Below are 22745 nucleotides of genomic sequence, written 5' to 3' on the forward strand. Positions count from 1 at the left end.
AACAACCAAAAACATTTGGGGGGGGAACGCCACCTCTGTTTATTCTTAGCGGAGAAGCAACCCCGGCGGGACCACCGGCTCGGAAGCCCCCACCCCGCCTCCCTCCACTCCCGTCTCTCTCTCTCTCTCTCTCTCTCTCTCTCTCTCTCTCTCTCTCTCCGCGACCGACGGCTCGCTTGTTGCACCGTGTGCACACGCAGGCTTTGCGGCTGCACACAGCTCGGAGCGCCAAGGTAAGAAGACGGCGCAATAGCGTGCGATTACTAATAACAAAGGCGTTACGGGCAGGGGAGGGGGGTGCACACTGCACAAGGAGGTCGAAGACGAGTTCAAACTCGACCAAACTTTGACCTGGATGTGTTTTCGTGTCGTCGTTCCCCCCCTCCCGGGTTTGATCTTGTCCCCGGCGACGTCTCGCTGCTATCCCGCGGCATTGTGTGTTGAGGGGCTCACACACGCGAGCAAGTTGGGATGACACGAGCAAAGGCAAAGGCGAATACATTGCGAGGGACGTGGTGAGGTTTTTGTTACTCAAACTACACGAGAAGTGATGCATTCAGGTGCCGAGCTTTTTTTGACATCATATGGACGAGCGATGCATTAGTCACCCCGGCGAACGACATCAACCTCCCTTCCTGATGTATTTAATGACTTTAGCCAAAACGGGTACCTAGCTGCCCCCCTCCAGGTGAACTTAGACGGGACATCCTCGTTTGGTGAAGCCATGGCGGCCTAAAATAGTCTCACAAGAAGGAAAGGGAGGGGGGCACTTTGAAGACGAGTGTCTTGTCCCTAAAACACACATAGGCCCTGAGCGATAAACAAAATAAATGCTAAATTGCACGTTTTTTTTTTTGCACTTCCGACGTCGTCATCCGATGGCGAGTCACGGGTCACCCAAGCCACGGAGTGGCCGCTCACTACCGAGGAAGAGTGCTGCCGCTTGCCCCGGTCGGTGGCAGCGGAGCTCTCGATCCGTGACGTGTTTGTGTGTTTGTGTGTTTGTGTGAGTGTGGCACTCCCGACGCTTCCACCGAGCTCCGTTTTTCTTTCCCAGTCCCCCCCCCCCCCCTTTTTTTTGTTATTGTTGTTTACAAATGTCCCTTCCTGTTTGTGTTTTTATCCTAAAAGCGCGGGTTACCATGTTCACATTGAGCGATCTGTCAGCGATGCGGCCGCCTGTGCGCAGCCATTACTGGGCGAATGACGACGGGCACGTCGGAGAGGCTCCCACATGCCGATGTTCCACGCAGCCAAATAGTTTCAGCTCGGACCGCTGGGTTGAGCGTTGCCCCCCACCCGCCACCAATCGCACCGCCTCGACAACCGGGCTCGATGCGAAAACAAAACAAGCCCCCGAATGCCTATCAGCCCCTCTCGTGTTTGTGTTTGTCCATCCAGTTCCTCACTAGCACAAGTGTTGAGAAAAGTAGGAAATGCCTTGAAGAAGCTGATCCAGGCCTTTGGTATAATAAGACAAGTGGCCTAATTACAGCGAGGGCTGCTTAACCACCGAGACAAAATGTGATTATGGAAGGAGATGAGTGCGAGATCATATACAGTAGTACTAATTGTTTGCTATTTTTGAAAGACATGCAACCTGCTGGTGTAACTTTTATTTCCAGGTTTATGTTGTGTATGTGCTGTCACTTGATTGAAAATGATGCCCTTTCAAAGATAATTGAATAACTTTTGATCAAGGTTAGAGGTTTCCAGGTTTGTATCACTCATCTTGTGCTCAAGACCGAGTGGAAGTCTTTTCAAAAAGATTGAAAATATGTCAATAGAAACAGATGATAAATCCCATTTTGCCGCCTGCTCTTCAAACGAACAGTAAACATGTATTCCCCTGTGCATACCACAAACAAATTTTACAACATTACCCTTGAAAACATATACATTACAGACAATTTGCTTTTGAAATAAGAGGCACTGGAAGTGTACATGTGGTGAAGACGCCATATTTTCGAGATGTATCAGTTCAAGATATTTCCCAAAACACCACTCCATTTAGATAGGGCTTTGTAACATCTTATGGCATTTCAGGAAGAGCCCAAAAAATGGTCATGGCCATCATAAAGACATGGTAAGCATGTCTGTTCACACTTTTGAGGTTCAGGGTTTGATCAATTTAGACTTTGGCCTTGCAATAAAAATGGACCAGGACCTTATTTTGGGATCTGATCATAAGTTTGGGGAAGGCTCATTCATACAATCAAAAATGCTTTTTCAATCACAGACAAATCAGTAAAAAGCAAGAAGGTATTGATTTAACGTATTTATTAATGAAATTTGTACTGGACTGATTGGACCGCAACTGTACAGTATGTGGTGGCCTGACAGTGCCGGGGGCCATCGGGCCACCATTTAAAGTTGGACCCTCTCAAAGATATAATACAAGAGCTGCATCTGCCTTTAAAAAATAAAACAATGTGTTTTGATTGACACTAAGTGAGATATTAATTTAACAAATATGTAGTTTGCAGTTATGTAGAATTGGGCTGCATCATACTGAGAGATTATTCTAATAAAAGGGTACAAATATAAAAGGGAAGTTCAACCAAAATTTTCCATTTTGTTTTATGCAGACCCGCTGGTCTAAACACAGTATTCTGATAAATATTGTGATTGTGGGATGCCAATTAATCAGCAAAATCCACCCACTTTCATCCATCTCAGGGAGGCGGCCATTTTGCCACTTGTGGTCAACAGCAAATGACATCACAGTTGCTCAGAGCTCAGGTAACAACCAGTCATGGCTCACCTGTGTTCTGAGTTTGGTCTTGTGATGTTTGCAGGCTGAGTTGTGATTGGTTTATAGTGATGACCTGATCTCTGGCCAACTGTGATGAAATTTTCTGTCGACAAGTTTCAAAATGGCTGCCCCCTGAAATGGATGAAAATGGGTGGATTTTGCTGCTTAATTCATATTCCACAAATTCGATATTAATCAGAATGCAGTGGACTCATGTTTTGCCCCTGGGAATTACCAAAATATCTGCAACTACACTACTGCAAATTACAACCACAATAATTTAAAAAAAAATGTGCACATGTGCAGTTATTTTACAGTCATCACCCCTTTTTAGTGTGGAAAATAGTAAGTAGCCTAAATGGAATTGTGTGGCAATGACTGTTACTGTTATTTTAAGGCTTCTGGTCAGCAGGTGGAAAAGTGTTTTTTGTGCAAATGAAAATGACTATAAACTAATCATAAATAACACAGAATTTGTGACTTTGTTTCCAAAAGCCATTTGAAAAGATAATGAGTGCTCAATGAGTTATAAAAAACAAAAACAAAAAACAGTGTTCACTTTCAGCCGCCAAATAAACCCTAAAGCTAAAATCTGAAGTTTTGGAACCACTGCTTTAAATGAAGGGCAAGAACTGTGATAGATAGAAAATGTCCATGCATGTTCTGTGTTCATGTTTGCTTGCTAGTTAGATTTGTGAGCTTTCAAAAATAATATGGTTGGAATTTGTTGGATTTATCCAATAAACATTTTCAATGAATTACTTGTGGTTGGCTGCATGGTGTAGATTAGAATATGGATGGATGCTTGTGTTTGAAGAGTCTTCTTTAGATCAGGGCTTTCAGGATTTTGGCATCCGGAACCAAAACAAGTCCCAAATAGCGGACATGTTTCAGTATTCATTGAAAAGCTGACGAATGCATTCTTAATCATGTTATATATTGTAAACTTGCGCGTTAATACATGGTATAATGTTTTGTTTTGATTATTATTATTTTTTTATATCTGTCCATCCTACACTGCTGGCCTTCAATAGGGTCACACCTGAGCTGCATGTCGCCTATCCCACCTGAGTTTGGAGGAGATGGGGGTTTAAACTCTGGACTGGTCGCCAGTCAATCACAGATCACTAATAGACAAACATTCACACTCACACCCACACTTATAGACAAGTTAGTTTGAAATGAACTTAAAATGCATGTTTTGGGATGTAACATCTGGAGAAGATTCAACACAAGCGCAGGGAAATGATGCAAACTCCACAGAGGAAGGCAGAATTCAAACCCACAACCTCAGAATTGTGCGGCATGTGCAAAGCAGATCACCATGCTGTCATTCTTCGATACCATTTGTCCGATTTGGATCCACAGCTGAAAAAGTTTAGTAAACACAGCTGTAAATAAATAAACAAAATAACTATCACAGGTGAACCCAGTTGGATTGAAATGAGTTTACAGCGGTGACTTCAAATCGCAATTTACGTGTCATTAGATTGGAACATCTCCATAAAAACGCGCATGTGCTTCTTTTCCTTCCTCTCAACACACTTGCTTCCTCATCTTCATCAACGAACCCAAACCTCTCTCACACTTAATTTCCTTCGTTTTACTACATTTCCCCTTTGGCTTCCTGTGAAAACTCTTGGCTTTAAAGTAGCAGTTTTGTGACTTGGTGACTTGCTCACATAAAGGCTTTTTCTTTTCTTTTTTCTTTTCAGTTAAGTCGCACCACCAACACCACGGCCGTTCCGCTGTGGTCGCGATCCCCCCTCGTGCCTCCTGAAGCGGCTGTGACGCCGCGGCGCATGCTGGTACCTGTAGTCCTCATCCCTCCCTGCTACTCCAGCGTCTAATCCTGGGCGTGGATACTCGAGCACTACATTTCCCATAGGCATCCTCCCCTCTCGCTCGCTTTCTCGCTCCCACCAGACTGGAGATACGGAACGGACAGTCTTGACGACCCCCCCTCCCCTCCCCTCCTCCCTCCCTAACCACCCCCCTCCCTGGACTTTGAGAAGCGAAAACCGTCGAGGTAAGAGAAGAGCCGCGGTCCGCCAGAGGCCGGAGAGGCAGCCGCGGAACGGAGCCGTCCGCCGTGCGACGTTCACGCACCATCCGGGTGAGCGGGCTGCTTGTGTCATTGGACATCTTTTATGTGGCGACTCGGACGCGGAGAGAGGAAAAATAAGGTGGAGGGGGTGGTGTGTGTGTGAGGTGGGGGGGGCGGCGGCGGCGGCGGTGGTGGTAGCAGGCGGTTTCGTGAGGTCGGGGTCCGCGTACGGAAGCCTCGCAAGTGTCGAGAGAGGACGGGACACCCGCCGCTGTTCCCGACGCTCCGCACTAGGTCGGCTGAGGATAAATAACAGCAGCCCGGCTCTGCGTGCGAGCCGGCGGGGGAGCCTCGGTCGCGGTCGCCGCTGCCCGGCCGCGGAGTTGTCGGGCTCCGTCTTCTCCTCCTTTCTCCGTGACAGCGGTGACCGCTCCGGAACACAAGCTTGCGCATTAACTTGTGTCGCCCACCACCCCCCGTGTCTGACTCTATCCTTTATCCCCCCCTTGGCTTTGATATTGATTCTGTGCAGACAAGGCGTTTGGGTATTAAGGAGTTTTTGTTGTTGCTTTCGTTAATGTGGCATCTAGATAGCTGTTTTGGAGAAAGGGGGGTGGGGGGTAATACTTCCCCCCCTTTTGCCACCACCACCACCACCACCCCTGTGTCGTTACCGTCCTCGTCATCAGACTTGTGACTGATGTTCGCAGCATTAGGAGGTTCCGACTGCACTTGCCCGGGCTCTCGTCATTCGTGCTGGACAGTGAAAGCCGAAAGTAGGCTGCGAAGCTGCGCGCTGCATTCACAATAAACTGCACCGTTCCGTGTGTGCATGTGTTGGCCCACATAGAGAGAGATGGACAACGAAGCTATGAATGCACCGGCCAGTGGAAATGGTGACTTGTGATTTGTTTCTCTTTGTTATTGAGCCACCCCGAGGTGATGTATTTATCATTCTTAGCCCCCAAAAAGATTTTCTGCCTGGTCCCGTTTTGGTGTACAGTTGAACTGCTCTCTGAACTCACGTGTGCTTGCTTCACTTGCTTGTGGTGCTCCCCCCCCCCACGTGTCTAATAATACTGTTTTGCAACCTTTTGAGCCAAGGCACACATTTTACATTAGACCAAATCTTATAACACATCACCAAAGCAAAATGTCACAAAAGTGAATACATGAGTTTATTATGTACCTTTTGCCATCTAGCCAGGGCTTTCCCGGCTCAAATTGAGGCAGAGGCTGCACTGTTGTGGTCATTAGCATGGCTCAAACGCTTTCAATGAAGTACATGTGCTTGTTTGCACATGCATACTTCGTTGTCCTTTAACCTATTGCTTTTCTGAAAGAACTCGTCACCACCTTGCCTTGAAAAATATTCACATATTTTACGAGACTTCTCTGAAAAGGCAAAAACATAAGCTACACTACAACGCTAGTCAGATGACAGTTTTCATGTCAGACCTTCAGAGCTGGGGTTGACAATCTCCAAAGTTCCAAACTTTATATGCAGAAAAAAAATGATATACCCGGTAATTGTTCTGTAGCTGTATGTTGCTGATGTAGACAGTTGCACAATACATTACTTGTAGTAACACAGCTGCACACCTGATGGACACCGGGTGGAAATCACTGTTCTAATGTGCTCGCTTGAAATTTGCAATAATGCTTAACATTTTAACAATTTGCATAAATCTGTTCACTTTACATACAAGGCTTCAACATTGCAGAGAACCTTGAGGCTACCTTTTTTGTCAGCATCTTATAGGTACTAAAACTTACCCAAAAAGAGTGTTGTTCTTAAAGTGGAAAGGCAATTCCATCCAACCCTGCCCTGTTTTTGAGTCATTGTGTGTATGAGGACAAAAAAGATATTCCATTGTGGTTCATGAGTGTTCAGTAACTCTCGTCACGAGTCAGTCAAAGCATAATATGTAAACGACATACATTTTGAAACATGCAATTTCCATTTCCACAGGGATGAACAACACAGGAATTTCCTTGTTGTCTGTAGCAAAAAAAAAAAAAAAAAATGGATACAAGTAAATAGAAATAATCTCCCTGCTGTTAGAAAATTGTATCATGTTTGGCCTCAGAGGCAATCTAGTCGAAAAGAAGTTTTCCTAGTCTGAATCAAACATTTCTTTGCAGTATACGGTGTGGTCATGACTTGATTTTCTCTTTGCAGCCTATCGGTGCATTTAAAGAAAAACTCATCAGACTGACTTAGCTACCCTTTGAGGCATGTTGTGTTAAAGAAACACCTATGCAGGTATGCATTGTTTTTATTACAGTTGCATTAGGGTATGGGAGTAGCTTATTAAAAATGGCTGCTTGATCTCTATTCTTTATTACCTAGGTGGATTCTTCACTAATGAATGTAGGGGATGGAGGCACGGTGAGCAGAGAGATCAGTGCTCCAAATAAAGCGTCCATGAGCATGGTGGGAAATCCTCCCCAAACGCTGCCCCTTGAGTTTCGAGGCGATGTTACCCTCGGTCAGCAAAACAAGACCACTCCGACAACAGACTGTAAGACAGCGAGAGCCTGCCCGGACACCAGTAATTACAACCACAGCCCGGAGCTTTCTCCACCCCGGCAGCTCAACAATGAACCAATGTCAAGCTCAGCCCCCGCCGGCGCTGAGAAGAGGACAGACAAAAGAGCGGTAGAGGCCGCTAAAATCAAGGCCGACGGCGCGGGGGCCTTCCCCGCTCCTCAGCGGTCGAGTGGCATAAAAGTCAGCCGGGAGGATTCGGCCAATCCCTGCCACAGCAAGAAATCGCATACGCAAACACCATCTGCTCCACCTGGTTTCCAGTGCTCCTTGTTCAAACCAGCCAAGCCAGTTGCCTTCCTGCCTTCCACCGATTTCTCCTCCCCACTTTGTAAAATCACTCTCCCACCAGCGTTGGGGCAGATCGCGGCTTTGAGAGAAGCCACTGCCAGCCAGTTTCCAAAAGACGTTCAACCTCAAACCTCAGGTGTAGCAGGGACGCCCCTCATGCGGACCTACCACTATCCCTTCTCCATGGGCCGGATTCCGGCTTCAGAGAAAAAAGCCTCGAAACTTAAAGCCAACCATTCGTCCAGCAAGAACGCCAAATCTGTCGGTGAGCATAAGTCGCTGGCCTCGGTGGTGGCTTCGCCGGCTATCGCCCTCCCACTGCAACACCCGTCATTGAGCTCTACAGCACCCACCCACTACACATTGTCGCCCACCGCCGCCATTTGTTGCGGCTCTGCACTCGCCACCATCGCCTCTCAGAGTAGACTTCTTAACCACGTGGAAAAGAGCCTCAGCTTGGACAAGATAGCCATGAGTGCTCTGAAAACAGAAGAGCATCGAGTAACGTGCTCACTGGAAACAAGGGACGTTCCCCTGGATTTGTCCGCTAAATCGAAACGTCCAAAAGGCACAAATGACCCTCCACTTTCAACGAAGGAGCTTCAAAAGAGCGAGTCGAACAAAACCGACTTTCTAAACTCAAAGAGAACTCATTCTACAACCTATGGCGCAGCTGGGCAGTGCCCCATTTTGCCCAATACACACAGAAATGGATCGCACCAAAAGCAATCAATCCGGACGCAGAATCACCAGGTCTCGGAACTTAAGCCAGCATGGAGCAAGGGACCTTCACAAGAGCCCGTTAAAAATATCCCTGGAACATACGTAGGTGTAGCTAGTCCCATACTGGCCTCTACGCTTCGAGGTAAGGATGGAAAAGGGACATTTGCAGATGAGTTCCAGAGTTTTGCTAAGCAGGAGTTCATATCAATAATCGACCAGGGAGAACAAGCGACCTCGGGAGGAAAGAGGGCCCCCTCACTGAAGCATGCCCAGAGTGTCAAGCCCGTCAAAAACTCGAGCACAACCATCGGCAAGAACTGTCCCGCTAAAGGGGCCCTCATGACGGCCCTGTCAAGCACCACCACCACCAACACGCATCTAAAGCCTGGCAAAGCAGCGGGTCCGTACTCAGCTTGGCAACAGTCCTCTCATCCTCCCCACCAGAGGAAAATCTCACCAGGTTCTCCAACGCCCAAAGGAAATGCGGAAAGTTCCAAATTTCAGAGTCCATCCATACCTGTGGAAGATTCGTGGGAGAAACCGTCTCCGCTCTCGAACCTGGCGTCCATCGTGAAGCAGCAAGACTTTGAAACGAGCGATGCTCACACCGTGTCAAGAAAGGACAATGTTCTGACTCTCCTCAAAGACACCCCGCTCAAGCAAGCCTCTCCATATGAACCCTCAGCATACTGGTCCACGGAAAAGTGGACTGGAGTCTTGTCTCAAGGGGGTGTGACTCCATCCAGAAAGAGGCCGGAAAGGTTGAAATCCACAGAGACCTCGGAGAATAACGCAGAGATGCGCAGCCATCAGGGAGAATACAAGCATGGTTTGTCGAAGCCCTTTGGACAGTCTCATAGCCTCAGAAGCAACACATCAACAAACGGCAACAGGCTGGAGAGTAAACTGGCCCAAGTGTTGGAGGGGGAGGTGTTGAAAAAAGACAGCAAAGAGTCAGACGGTCCTCCAGATGAAAATCTGGGCGGTTTAGTTGCGTCTATTCTGTCGGGCCGGTCTCCGGGTCGAGGTGATGAGAAGAAAACAAACGGAACCAAAGAGGAGTCGCCAACCAAAGCTGTTAAACAGAAGAAAGTTAGTCCTAAGAAGCCCTCAAAGGAAAAGGCACTGGCGGAGTCGGCAAAGAAGACGGCAAGAGACAAAGACAAAGATTTGACACCAACTTCCCAAAAGAAGGTAAAGTCTCTTCACGTTTGGATTTGTTAACGTTACATCACGCTACTCAAAAAAAAAAAGAAAAAAAAGTTGGTGATGTTCAACTTTCAGTTGAACTTTCATTACGAACCTAAAATGCACAATAATCTTTGTCCAATTGTTCACCGTTTCAGTACTTTTTGCACAACTTACTGTTCTCTCACAAAGATTTGGACGGCAAAAATCACAACAGGTGTTAGATCGATGAATCAACCAATGCATATCCTGGTTGAATTTGAATTGGTGTTTAAAATCTTTGATGTCCTGAAACCAAGATGACACGTAAGAACCAATCAACAGTACCTTCCTATAGTGAGTAGGGATGCGCCGAAAATTCGGTAACCCCAAATTTTCGGTTTCTGTCCAAAAGACTTTTGTTTCAAAAGAAAACAGGATGTGATGAGTTAAGCAAAATGCTATAAAGCAAGTGCTTTGCTGGCTAGCCAGTGCACAGCATGCTGCTAGCGGAGGTGGTGGCGGGGAAACAAGCCCAAAATTCCCCAAATTATGGATTTTTCTATACTTTTCTGCCAAGTTTGAAATCAATTGGTTGACTTACATATTTTTTATTTGGCTCAGTTTGCCAGGTCCCTTGTGACATTACTCTCACCTGCTCTCATGGCTCATATTTTTCATCGCTTCCAACACTAATTTCATGAATTGCATCAACTAAAAATGCCTCCTAACTCCAATGTGTTTTTTTCCTTACTGTGCATTTGAACAACTTATAGGATGTATGTTCATTCTCGACTCATTCTCAGTTCTTCTCTACATCTCATAAAAAGATGCAAAGTCGTCCCCCGAATAGTTGTGGTTTGGCAACAAGTATTACAAATATTTATTCCCCTTTTTTTGGGGTAGAGCCAACACCTGAAGTTTATCAGCATTTTTTGAAGAATTATTTAAGTTAAAAAAAAAATGCATTTCAGTGTACACCAAGTACGGTATACATGGATTTTTGCTATTCACCGACCGTTTCTTTATCCGCTGTGAATCGTTGGGTCCACTGTACAGCAATAACCGTCACGGTGTGGTCTTATATTTTGTTAAATTTATCCAGTATTATTTTACATTTTAGTATTGTTATTTTACAAAAAGAAGGGTTTAAGATTGTTTTCTGTTGAAAATGCCAATTAGATATTTATTGTCATTTTCAAATTATGGTAATTTTTGTTGTCTTTTTAAAGTTTTATCATTTCTTTCAGTGTAGCGGTTTTCTGAGCTGGTTTCCTCACATTGTTTCAGCCAAGAATTTTCATTTCAGTGCATCCCTAATAGTGAGGCTTCAAACAGGATTTTCTCAGAGTGAAGTGGTCACTGAATTTAGAGTGTCATGAATAGGTCGCAACAAAGAGATACCAAGAGTCACAAAGGCATAGAATTGGACGCCCTTGGAAATTTGCTATGAATTTTGCCTGTTGTGCAAAAAAAAAAAAAAAGGACTTGACACTGAAGCATTCAACAGTTGGAGATGGGCATTCGAAAGTTCCAGGTCAAATTAAGTTCACCTGTAATAGTAATGGTGCATTTTAGGTTTATCCTGAAGTTTTACCCAAAGCAGATACCCCTAATCTTTTGTGGGTAATATATATTTGTGCTAGAATTTCTGAAGTTATTTGCATCCCCAATAACATTCATGCCTTCCTCTGGATCCTTCAGCAGATGAAACAGAAAACATCAGAATTAGAGCAACGACTTTCTTCGCAGAGTAGAGAGCAGACTTGGAAAGACGAAGAACCCCACAACAAAACCGGTATTGTCTTTGTTCCTTAAAATGTCAGATTTGATTACGCTTTTGTTTGTGCAGCCTTTCATTGAGCCGCTTACTCTTACTCTTCAGGTCGATACACGCAAAAAGTGAATACTTCCGATGTGTCACCTGCACCTTTATGCACGAGAGTTGGTGGGAGAGTAACAGTCAAATGCGATTTGAATCACTTACAGATGGTCGCAGCAGTCCCGAGTGTGAAGAGACTCGTGCCTTGAAGTCCCCTGCGGCCAGTAAGGAGGCCGCCGTTAAAGAGGCCTCCTTCCCGAGGTTGAGGAGAGGACGGCGGCGTGCAGACGAGGCCAGACTGGACCTCTGGGGCTTCGCGACGCCTTCCCCGCCGCCGCCGCCTGAAAGGGCCCCTTCGCCCTCACCCCCGCGGACGCCGGCCCGCCGTCCGAGAGGGAGGCCTCGCTCCAACCGGCTGTCGGAGCGGGACGTCCGGGACAAGGGCAAGGCGGTCGACGCGGAGGACGACGCCCCGGCGCATAAAAGGAGGCGGCACTGCCGTAACAGAAAGTACCAGACGGGGGAGTACATCACGGAGAAGGACAAACTGGAAGAAGGAGACCACCTTGATGAGTCAGACAGTGGAATCACAGTGGGTATGTTCACTGTTTACTTTGAGAGGGGAATGTTTGTTATCTGCCACCACCACATCAATCCATGGGCTCATTCTGTGTAAAATCAACCTTTGATTTTTTTAATTTTTTTTCCTCTCATGGGCATACTTTTATATTCAAGGTCCACATTGAATTTTTGCAATGGACAGCTGAGTCAGATCAGTCATAGTTGAGATAAAAGGGGAACAAAAAGTTTTTTAAAAAAATGTGTACGTATAATACTTGATTTTAATGATAAAATAATGGTTGCTCATTTTGAAATGTTATCTATCACACTTAAGGGTTAACACTATAGAAAATGGATAGATTAATTTCCCTGTGAGAAATGTGTACGGCATGTCATTAAAAAAAAATACATATTTTATTTTATTATTTGGAATAATTCCAACAATAAATTACAGTATGTAGATAATGAATTAATACAATTTACCTAACCAAATTTAAGGGGGGAAATGGCTAAATTGATGCAAACAAAGTTCAATTAAATAATTAATACTTTTTGTGCATTGAAAAAGTTTAATTATAATTTAGTTACAAATTACAAAACAAAATACAATAATGTAAAATGCACTGTGCAAATTATAGTTATTCGTAATAAAATAATACATCTTTATTTGTAATTATATAATTTTAATAAATGTGACTACATTAACTAAAAAGGCTAAAAACATGGAAAATTAATGTTATTAATGAAATAAGTAATGCACACTTGATCATATTATTTAAAAAAAATGTAAGAAGAACAAAAGGTGTGGTGGGTGTTTTTTTCTAGATTACCCCCTCCCCCTATATTTTTTTTGGTCCCTAAAAAAAATATAGCAAATGGGTAGTGTGACATGAGTTTTTATTTTTAGTTTCAAGCAACACTAAAGAACTTTGAGTTCACGTTGATTTTGGCGGCACCTTATGGACAAAATTGGTATTATGTCTGAAGGAAGACCACATTTCCTGTTGGGTATATGTCATGGAAGAAGCGGGACTTCCGTATTTTTGCACATGAGCTTTGATTCTGGTTCCGGTTCGCGACATGTGGGCCACGTCCCAATACTTGTGCTTGCGACTTTGTGCCTCTCGGTTGCGTGTTCCTGTCGACGGGTGCGAGTGTGTGGTGTGTGTGTCAGTTGTCCAAAGCACTTCAGAGAGCTGAGACGCCCTGCGCGCTCGCACCCATCGATGCGAGCATGCGGTTGGGGGGCGCAGGGGTGGGGGCTGCGAGTGTTGGGAAGCAGCCCACACGTCGCGACCTGGAACCGGAATCAAAGCTGATGTGCAAAAACACGGAAGTCCCGCCTCTTCCGTGGCATATACCCCATAAAGACAAGCTCAGTGCGTCGTTTTTTTAGCCAGTGTGTGAAAGCCAGGCCAATGTTGATCATTGACTGGCTTTTTTTCCCTTTTCGTTTTTCTTTCAGTTGTTTTGCAGCTTCTGCCAGGAAAGCAGTAATCATGCACCGACATTCAAATTGACTTCCGTCTTTGTAGCGGATGAGGAAAGGGGGAAGTAACGTATGCCATAAAGCAGTCAGGTCATTTGTAGTTTTTTTTGTGTTGCAGTGTTCCTACTATCCTCCTCAAATTTGCTTAGTGCCAGTAAAAATGATACAGACCCGCTCAGGCCATGGCAAAGGTACCATTCAACTAGTTTTAAGTCAGAAGAGTTATGAAAATATTTCAAGATTGGAAAGTTCCTTAGTGCTACTTTAAACATATTTGCATGTCTAAACCAACGCATAAACGCGTAATTTTGATGATGTCAACACTTCTGGTTCATGATTGGTTCATAATTGGATCTTAACTAACGAATCACAATTGCATGTTCGTTAAAATTTTGCATATAAGCTAAGTTTACAACACGTTACAGCCATATTGGGGAGCGGTGTGGATCAGTGGTATGGTGTTTGTCTCCCAACCCAGAGGTTGTGAGTTCGATCCTATTCCATTGTGACCACATCGAAGTATCCTTGAGCAAGATACTGAACCCCCAATTGCTCCTGATGATGCGTCATCAGTAGGTGAATGGGCAGTCAAAATGTAAAGTGCTCTGAGGGCCTTGTAAGGTGGAAAAGCGCGATAGAAATCAAGTGCCATTTGCCAGATTATCTTGGCATCCACTATAACTACAAACAGAACCCCCCCCCCCAAAAAAAAAAAATATATATATGATGTTCTTATGGGGGGAAAGAGTCAAAATGAGCTCACACATAAATAAAAAATGCCCAGCAGAAAAAATGCGGGTCTGAAAGGGTTACCTAATTTATTTCATTTTTTCAAAAATAGGCTACTTTTTAATTCCTATGCATTTAGATTGGTATTCGAATCACAAGGGGAGCCTCGGAAATATTTCCTTTCTGGAAAGGGTCCCAGGAGCCCTTTTTTTTTTTTTTTTTTTTTTTTTTTAATGGTAACCAAACTCAACCTGATCATTGCAGATCTACAGAAGTCTCCGTGTCCAAGTCCTGCTGTTTCCAGTCCGGAGCCGCCACCACGGAGACCCTCCTTCACACGCTCGGGCTCGGTCCGCTACCAGGCTAGCGACATATCGCCCGAGTCCAACGACAAGCCTTCCGGGAAGAGGAAGTTCAAAAGCAAACACTTGTGTGACAGTGATGAGCAAAAGGTGAGCTGCTTTGACTCTATTTTCGATTAAAAAAAACAAAAAAACAGCATCTCAGTACACGTGTGCTTAGCATGTTTACCTCATAGACTGGTGCTTAATGTACAGTTTGTCGTAGTGTTTTTTGTGATATTAGTAGTGTGACTCCAACTTCCAGAGAAACTGTTGTAATATACTTTAAATAATTAATTAATCAAAATTCAATTACAATCCACAATTACAAAGTAGGCATAATTGTAAAAAAAAAAAATAGATTATTCATAAAAAAAATTTTGAGCTGTTTAAATTTATACATTTGCACCTTTTTAAAATTTAAAAATAACACATTTAATACATTTTGTTTAATCCAAAAGGAACTTGCATAATTATACTGTTTCAAAGAATTTTAATGATATTAATATTTTTGTTTTTTACATTTAAACATTTTCTTGTTTTGTACCAAAAAAGAAATGATCGTTCTACTGCACATGCTGCACTCCAATTTCACGTTTTTGCCAAAATAAATAAATAAATATAGATTTTTCTAAATATGTATTGTTATAAATTGTGTTTGGTCCAAAAGGAATTTACTTTATTGTAGTGTTTTTATTTTGTTAATTAGTCTTAATATTTTTAAATGCTGAAATATGTTCTTGTTTTGTACGAAAAAATAAATCATTGTTTGAATACGTAATCATTTTCTCCAGCCCTGATTTAAAAAGATGATTTTGATTGTAATTATGACATACACCTCAAAGTCAGATGTGTTTAAATCCTAACGTAAGGTAACTTGAAACCTCGTGTGTCGATTTTGCAGTCAACCTATTTTATGCAACAGTCATGTTTATGGTTCTTCTGTATTTTTAAATGCAGCTGTTTGATGAATACAGTGTATAAGCCAACAGTGCCCCCCTGTGGCTCCATTTTTGTCTTTTTTTTTCTAAATCCTTCTGTTCCTTTGTTTGGGGTTCACCTATTGACAGAAATCTCAATGCGTTCCATTTGACTTGAGTCATCACTCTCCTCTATTCACTTTTGTTTTAGCCAAAGACTAAGCGCGGCAACTTGGGCAAGCGCGGCGTCCCCGCGGCTCTGGATGAAGACTCAACCACGGAGAACAGCAGCCCCCCGCCCCTCCCCAAGAGCGTGCCGTCGTCTCCGTCCGGCAAAAAGAGCTCATCAGGGAAACACAGCAGCCCCGAGTCCCCCCCCAAGCGGCCCATCCCACCCGAGGTGCGGCGGCTGATTGTCAATAAAAACGCCGGGGAGACGTTGCTGCAACGTGCCGCCCGTTTGGGCTATCAGGTAAAAATCACATTTCTGTTATATTCACCTCAACAGTAATTTGACCTTCTTTTTTTTTTTCTCTCATCAGGAAGTGGTGCAGTACTGTCTAGAAAAGGACATCAGGGAGGTGAATCGACGTGACAACGCGGGCTACACGGCCCTTCACGAGGCGTCCTCTCGTGGCTGGACTCAGATTGTCCAGATGTTGCTCAAACACGGCGCCGACGTGAACTGCAGTGCTCAGGATGGAACACGGTACAGTTTGTAGGCTTGCTATTGCTGTCAATGAGCCAGTCAAATGAAATCAAAATGTTCTCTCTCCAACTTAACGTTCACAATTTGATGTTAACATGAGACTGATTAGTTGGCACACTTTTTGCATCCCCCCCACAGGCCACTTCACGATGCGGTGGCGAGCGACAACCTTCCTATCGTTTGGTTGCTCCTCAACCACGGCGCCGACCCGACTCTGGCCACTTACTCGGGACACACGCCGGTCAAACTGGCGCACAGCGCCACCATGAGGACCTTCCTCACGGGTGAGCGCAACCAACTTTCTGCCTCACCGCGATGACGTGAAAGCTTCTTCGGGGGTGTGCAAATGTGACAGACGCTATTCGAAGGCTGTTCAAACGTCGGACAATCAGACATTAGCGTCACTTTGTCACATCTAAAAGTACGGTACTTTTTCAAGCTATATACCCACTGAAATACTCATTTATTTTCTGCGACATCATTTCATAAATTACAACATAATGAATTAGTCTTTTCAGGTGCATTTTGATTATTTTTAATTGGGAAACGTCTCAGTTGCTGGGCAATAAATCAAATGAATTCCATTAAGGGGACGATCAAAACTCTTGAATGTGTCTGGAGAATGACGCGAGCACAAGATGGGGGAGGGTGACGCTCCCGGTCGCATGTTTCTGTAGGAACGCTACGAGGCTTTCCAGCACTTTCTTTGTACGCCGTTCACATTGCTCGGCAGAGAAGCAGCTGCCATTGTACGTCACTACGCACTGAATGCGTTGCGACGTAAATAACAATGGCGGTGTACGTCCACAAAAAGTTTCTACGAAATGTATTAAACTGGAAATTATTTTTGAAAAATGAATCTCACAGTTATGTTAGTATTACAGTAACAATCAAACAAATAATATTGAGCAAACTTGTCCTTTTAAAAGTAAACCGTTGTCAAGCTACAGGATAGTCTGCGGTCAAAATGAATATTGTTATTAAGCTGCATTAATACATGAGATGAATGCGATAATTTGTTGCGATTAATTAATGTGTTAACACTTTAACGTTGACAGCCCTAAAATATATTTTTCAAAAAATAACAAAAATGCAAATGGAACACGGCAACACTTTGCCCTTATGAGTTTCGGCATATATGTACCTGTTTTGCATATATATTGTTCCCAGAATGCATTGTGTGGTGCAGGTAATGAAGTAATTGGACCTTAATCCATGTCATATGGATTTGTGTTACCAGTAGCTGAATGCAAGTCATATTCATATTTGTTTGTTTGTTTTTTATTACTGATAGACTGATATGTTTTTTTCCCCCAAAAACAGATACCGGTACTGATTATTAGTAGTCAAGGAGGCCGATAACTGGTATTTCAAGCAGATACTAATTTGCAGTAAAAGAGAAAATATTAGCGTAAAAAAAAAAATCTTTTAATTTGAAACATAGAGAATTGACAAAGAATTGACAGCTTTGTTTAAAAATTATAACAAAAATTGCAGGGAGTATCCAGTTCGTCAGCATGTGTTAAGCTCAATTAAAAACTAAGCAAGTAAATAGTAAAAATTTTCTGCTGTAAATAATGTTTTCCAAAATTTCAACACAATCTCGTTGTTATTCTATTTTTATTTTTAAAATTTTTTTTATTATCATGATTAATTCAATCTCTGGTGTAATAACCTTATTTATTGATTGATTGAATTATTTTGTATTTAATGATCTGTTCTCATTGCTGCTGGACATGTAAATTTCCCAGAGGGATCAATGAAGTCAAGTCGAAGTCTATTCTATCCCAACGTTGTTGTGAGTTGTAATTTTGCACAAATGGCAGAATGATGGATGGTTGGTTTACAAGACGTGTTCACAATAGTTACTTACTACTTAATTGGGGCATTTAAGCAAGTTGTGCAGAAGCTATAAATTTGTGGGGGGTTTTGCACAAAAGTATGAATGTTAAGTTGAAAATTAAGACTAATTTAAAATCAATATACATATTTGTTGTCTGAACAGTTTGCACAGGAATGATTTTTAAATAAATGAAACCTTTAAAGGCTTTGGCCTTCCTTTGTGGAGTTTGCATGTTCATGTCGTTTATTACTAAGATTAAAATCATAATCGCCCAGATTGAGTGATTTTTTATTTTTATTTTTTTTTGCATGACACCGTTTCCACCGTTGTTCTTCCAGAGTATTTCACCGACCTGGAGGGGCGCGGCGAGCAGGATCCCACCTTGCACTGGGACTTCTACAGCAGCTCCTTGTTCGGTAAGTTCAGTTGCCAATGTTGGAAAACTGGAACATGCGCCTGTCTGGTGGTTAGAAAAAGAGAGAGAGGAGAGCCACCTTCAACCTCAGACGAGTTGAGGCCTGCTGGATGAACACGTGCGGGGAATGTTGAAACGATTCAAATGTTTAGCGAAGGCTCGTTCTCAAACTTTTTACACCAATGAAATATTTAGCTCTCGAAGTTGCCACCATGACCAACATTGAAACACACGAGCGTCACTCTAACGCAGTTTGAGTATTAACACTGCTCTTAAATATCGGTTGATAAAAAAACAATAGCAACTTCTATCCATCCATTTTCCAAACATTTATTCCTCACAAAGTTCGCGGGGTGTATTTAAATATATTGAACTGCAAAAGTTCATATCCGCGTTAATAAAAAAAAATAAAAAATCCCTTTTTCATTCCTCATATATGTTCTGTTTTCATTCACGTTCATTTTTCCCATTAAAAGTATGTTTTTTTAATTTGCTTATTATACAGCACAGTATATAATTTCTATCTCCGGAATGCAATGTCGTGGAGTGACGGGTCAGACACCATTGGAAAGGTCTCATCGAGACGAACCCATGGATGCCCATGTTTCCCCGATTGGACGTAGGGTGCGAGAGATACGACCACGCAAAGACTTACAAAAAAAACACTACAATTGAACTTCATTTGGGCCGCATTTCTATTGTCTGCCACTAGAGGGAGGATACATACCACAAGTAGTACATGTAAAACCTCTACTTAGTCTAAAAAGTAAATTTTCTCTTTTATCATTTTCCTTCAGCTCTTTCAGGCTCAAACCGTCATTACGGGGCATTAAAAAAATTCTAAATGATTGAATTTGGGATGTTCCATTGTGTTTTTTGTGGGTGATAGTGACTGGAATGTATCCTGATATTTCTCACCCACGCAGAGACGGGCGAGGAGCCCTGCTGGGACTTCCTGCTGTCGGAGAAGAGCCAAGAGTCTGCGGAGGGCGAGAACGCGAATGCCGACGGGGAATCCAACAAAGACAGTCTGGTGTTCGAGTTCTCCTCCGAGCCCCTTTTGCCCTGCTACCACGTGCAGGTGTCTGTAACGCAGGGGTGAGTTCACGCCGTCACACGTGCTCGGTCCGGGAAAAGAAAAGATTTTGTTTACCTTTGACAAGCGTTTCCGTGAGTGTGATGCGCTTTTGATGAAATATATTTGAGAGGGCGGCTTTGTCAGTCAGAATTTCGAATTAGTTTTCAGGGTTTTTTTTTTGCAGTTTATGATGATGTCAGGTTTTGCACAGGTGTGATTCTGAAGTCTCCACCATTTTGAAAGTTCCTTTCTGAAAGCTTTGCATGTGTCTTTTGTTGTTGTGTGTGCAGTTTTTGCAACTGGTTCCTGCTGTCGGACGTGCTGAAGCGTCTGAAAATGTCGGCGCGGATCTTCCGTGCCCGCCACCCTCACTTGGAGGTGGCCAGCCTGTCCCGCGCCGAGCTCGACCGGCAGGTTCTCGTCAGTCAGGTGGGCTCGCCTCTGGATTCCGCCAGCAAGGACAAAGAAGAGGAAGAGGAGGAGGAGGAGGCGGAAGACGGCGAGGACGAGGGGCTGGTGGATTTGGTGCGGTGCGTTCCAGAGCTCCAGAGACTGTTGGGCTCCTCCATTCACATCCTACAAGACGATGACGACGATGATGAAGAGGAGGAGAACCGGCGAGGTCGGTAGCCCCTCCCCTCGTGCGACGAACTCGAACATCTCCGTCCGAGTGCTCACTGAAATTTTCAGGTTCCTAACGTCACTTGATCCGAGGCTGACGAGAAGACGGCGGTCCTCAGAGATGAGACCGCCGCACTGTAGTCAAACATTGGACCCGCCCCCTTTCCCAAACGCCTTGACTCCACCCTCCTCTTCCTCCTCATGTTTGCGGTGGATGGACCTCAGCGATGCAACGACACAGACCCCAGACCTTCCCTCGCTCCATGACTTTTTTTTTTTTGGACTTTTCAGGAGCGGACACGTGTGGCTGTGTTCTTTGCATCTGTCGACACCTCGTTTTGTCGTGCTTTATTTAATATTCCTTAATATATTTGACCTCTTGTGTATGAAATGAAAAGTTGCTTTGTATGGTCGGTGCTTCACGTACTTATTAGGATCCCTTTACTCGCCCCCCCGACCCGACCCTGGTTTGAGAACAGTATTTGAGCAAGCGAAAGTACAGTTTTATTGTACTGGTGCTATCGATTTCTTTTTGTGTTGACAATCAATGAAATTTTGGGTTGGAATCACAAACTTAATAAAACAAAAAAGAAAAAACATATTTAAGAGACATAAAGATGATGGAGTTCAGTTGAAGGGGGAAAAGCAAGAGTGTGTTGCGAGAGACTTATTTGACTCTTTTATATATATATATATATATATAAAAAAAAAAAAAATCAAAAAATAAAGCATGATTGTAAATCATACTTTTTTATTATTAGGTTTTGTTTACCAGGTTGGCTGACAAAACATTCAAACTGATTAAATAAATAGTAAAATAATGTATAAATAATTTGGAGGGGTTGCATGGTGTCCTTTTGGTCAGCAAAACTGCCTCACGGTTCCAATCTTGACGATTGCATGTTCTCCCCGTGCTTATATGGGTTTTCTCCGGGTACTCTGACTTCCTCCCACATTCCATAAACGTGTGTTTGGTTCGTGAATGCTTGTTTGTTAATATGTACCTTGCAATTGGCTGGCGACTCGTCCCGGGTCGACCCCACCAATAGTCAGTTGGACTCTTGTAGCACACCCACCAACCTCACTATAAGCACTATAACAAAATGGAAAGTGGAAAAAAATTACAAACTATTAACTAATATGACTTACAAGCACTAATTGTTAGAATATTTTATTTATCCATGTTTTATAGCCTTTGTTAAAAAGCAAAAAGTCTCACTAGGAAAAAATATTTCGGATTAATCCTAAATGACTAAACTCGCGACTACGTAGTCTTAAAATGGGGGACTTGTAAAACAAATAGTGTTTAGGTTCATAGTGTCCACTAGATGGCGCCAGTGACAAAGCTTTATCCACCAGCTTCCCTTCAGGTTGCTGAAATGCATTTCGAGCCACTAAATACTTCACAGTGGTTCCTATTGCCACTTCATAATTACATGTACGCACATCGACAATCAAAAAGTAGCGTGACGGCTTCCACGAAATGAAGAGAAATGTACATTCTTGTTACGTAAAAAAAGAAAAAGAAAAAAAAAGGGGGATGGTTGCATCCAGACTGGAGGTTGCATCATGTCAGATGTTGCAAATTCACGTTTTCTTGCCTGAGGAGCAGCTGGGCCACAAGAGGTTGAGCCACACTGATGAAATACATCACATGGATTGACCTCGCTTCAACTTTTCGAATCTGGAAAAATCATGTCAATTGATCACTGTTTGTTTGCCAATCTGACGACCGTTTTTAATGTTGGGGAAATGAAGTGCCTTTCAAATATGTCTGATTAGCAGCAGTTTGACGTCATGCTGTGAAACTATAGGTGATATTTTAGTGGATTATAGAGGCCGTGAACATTTTTAACATTAAAGAATAATACATAAGGAAAAGGTTGACAAGATGCAACGACCACTTGGAACGCACAGTTTGACGCTGAGGTATGAAACTGATGCTGAGATATTAATAGTGTACTACACAGCTAGGTGGCACATCATCATAGGTCCCATGAACCTATTTAAATGAAAAAAAGATGACATTTGCAGTGTATTTAAAGATTTGATGGAGTAATGTTTTTTCAACTAAAAAAAAAAATCACCACAATAATATGTTCTATGCAGCCTAATACTGTTTGCGGGATATAAATTAATAATGAAAATCCACGTTTTTTTTTTTTTTTAATCCATCTCAGGGGGCGGCCATTTTGCTGCTTGCTGTCGACTGAAAATTACATCATCGTTGCTCAGATCTCAGGTAACGACCAATCGTGCTCAGCGTGCGAACGTCACATGCCGTGATTGGTCGATATCTGAGCAACTGTGATGTCATTTTCAGTTGACAACAAGTGGCAAAATGGCTGCCCCAGATTTTGCTTGCTTAGTTCATATTTCACAAACACAATATATCAGAATGCTGTCGGTTAGACTCGTGGGGGGCAAATACATATTAAAGACTTCAACAAAAAGACAAATTGTGGGTTGACTTCCTCTTTAAAGTCAATAATTTGGGGACGTTTTCCAACATAATCTGGAGTCCCTTCACTGGGCGTCAATGTACAGACGCATTGGAGCGCGCCGTAAACGCATATTGGAGCTCCTCCCCCAACACAAAAGGTTACTAAAGTTCAGACACGTATTTATCTTCCAGCATTGATAACAAGTTGCCAGATTTGAACTTGTGTTTTTGTGTACACTA

At 43.3% G+C, this 22745-nt stretch overlaps 1 protein-coding gene and 1 long non-coding RNA gene across 4 annotated transcripts in view; one reads left to right on the plus strand and one right to left on the minus strand.

Moving 5' to 3' along the window:
• Nucleotides 1-20808, plus strand: bcorl1 (BCL6 corepressor-like 1). 3 transcript variants are annotated; one of them, XM_077531471.1, is made up of 13 exons: nucleotides 1-233; nucleotides 4471-4871; nucleotides 6985-7068; nucleotides 7156-9561; nucleotides 11242-11332; nucleotides 11524-11952; nucleotides 14400-14587; nucleotides 15608-15868; nucleotides 15939-16105; nucleotides 16244-16389; nucleotides 18287-18364; nucleotides 19290-19461; nucleotides 19732-20808. In XM_077531471.1, the coding sequence occupies exons 3-13, from the start codon at nucleotides 7063-7065 to the stop codon at nucleotides 20069-20071; spliced, it is 4284 nt and encodes a 1427-aa protein (XP_077387597.1). In that variant the 5' UTR covers nucleotides 1-233; nucleotides 4471-4871; nucleotides 6985-7062; the 3' UTR covers nucleotides 20072-20808. The 3 variants fall into 3 exon arrangements, with proteins under 3 accessions (XP_077387597.1, XP_077387595.1, XP_077387596.1); XM_077531469.1 differs by having other exon boundaries at nucleotides 2-233; nucleotides 11239-11332; XM_077531470.1 differs by lacking the exon at nucleotides 4471-4871 and having other exon boundaries at nucleotides 195-233; nucleotides 11239-11332.
• Nucleotides 18274-22745, minus strand: part of LOC144025450 (uncharacterized) — a 15216-nt gene continuing 10744 nt past the window's right edge. Inside the window, exons 3-4 of the long non-coding RNA XR_013284866.1 lie at nucleotides 21067-21155; nucleotides 18274-18408 (exon numbers count right to left, since the gene is read on the minus strand). This is a non-coding gene — a long non-coding RNA (uncharacterized LOC144025450). The remainder of the gene's footprint in view (nucleotides 18409-21066; nucleotides 21156-22745) is intronic.

Source organism: Festucalex cinctus, chromosome 9 (assembly GCF_051991245.1).
Source record: "Festucalex cinctus isolate MCC-2025b chromosome 9, RoL_Fcin_1.0, whole genome shotgun sequence".
NCBI classification, from domain to species: Eukaryota; Metazoa; Chordata; class Actinopteri; order Syngnathiformes; family Syngnathidae; genus Festucalex; species Festucalex cinctus.

Excerpts from the sequence above, each read along its gene's own strand:
- bcorl1 (XM_077531469.1), top strand. Across the intron at positions 14,588-15,607 it reads GTGACAGTGATGAGCAAAAG|CCAAAGACTAAGCGCGGCAA; the intron begins GTGAGCTGCTTT and ends CTTTTGTTTTAG. Across the intron at positions 16,106-16,243 it reads AGTGCTCAGGATGGAACACG|GCCACTTCACGATGCGGTGG; the intron begins GTACAGTTTGTA and ends TCCCCCCCACAG.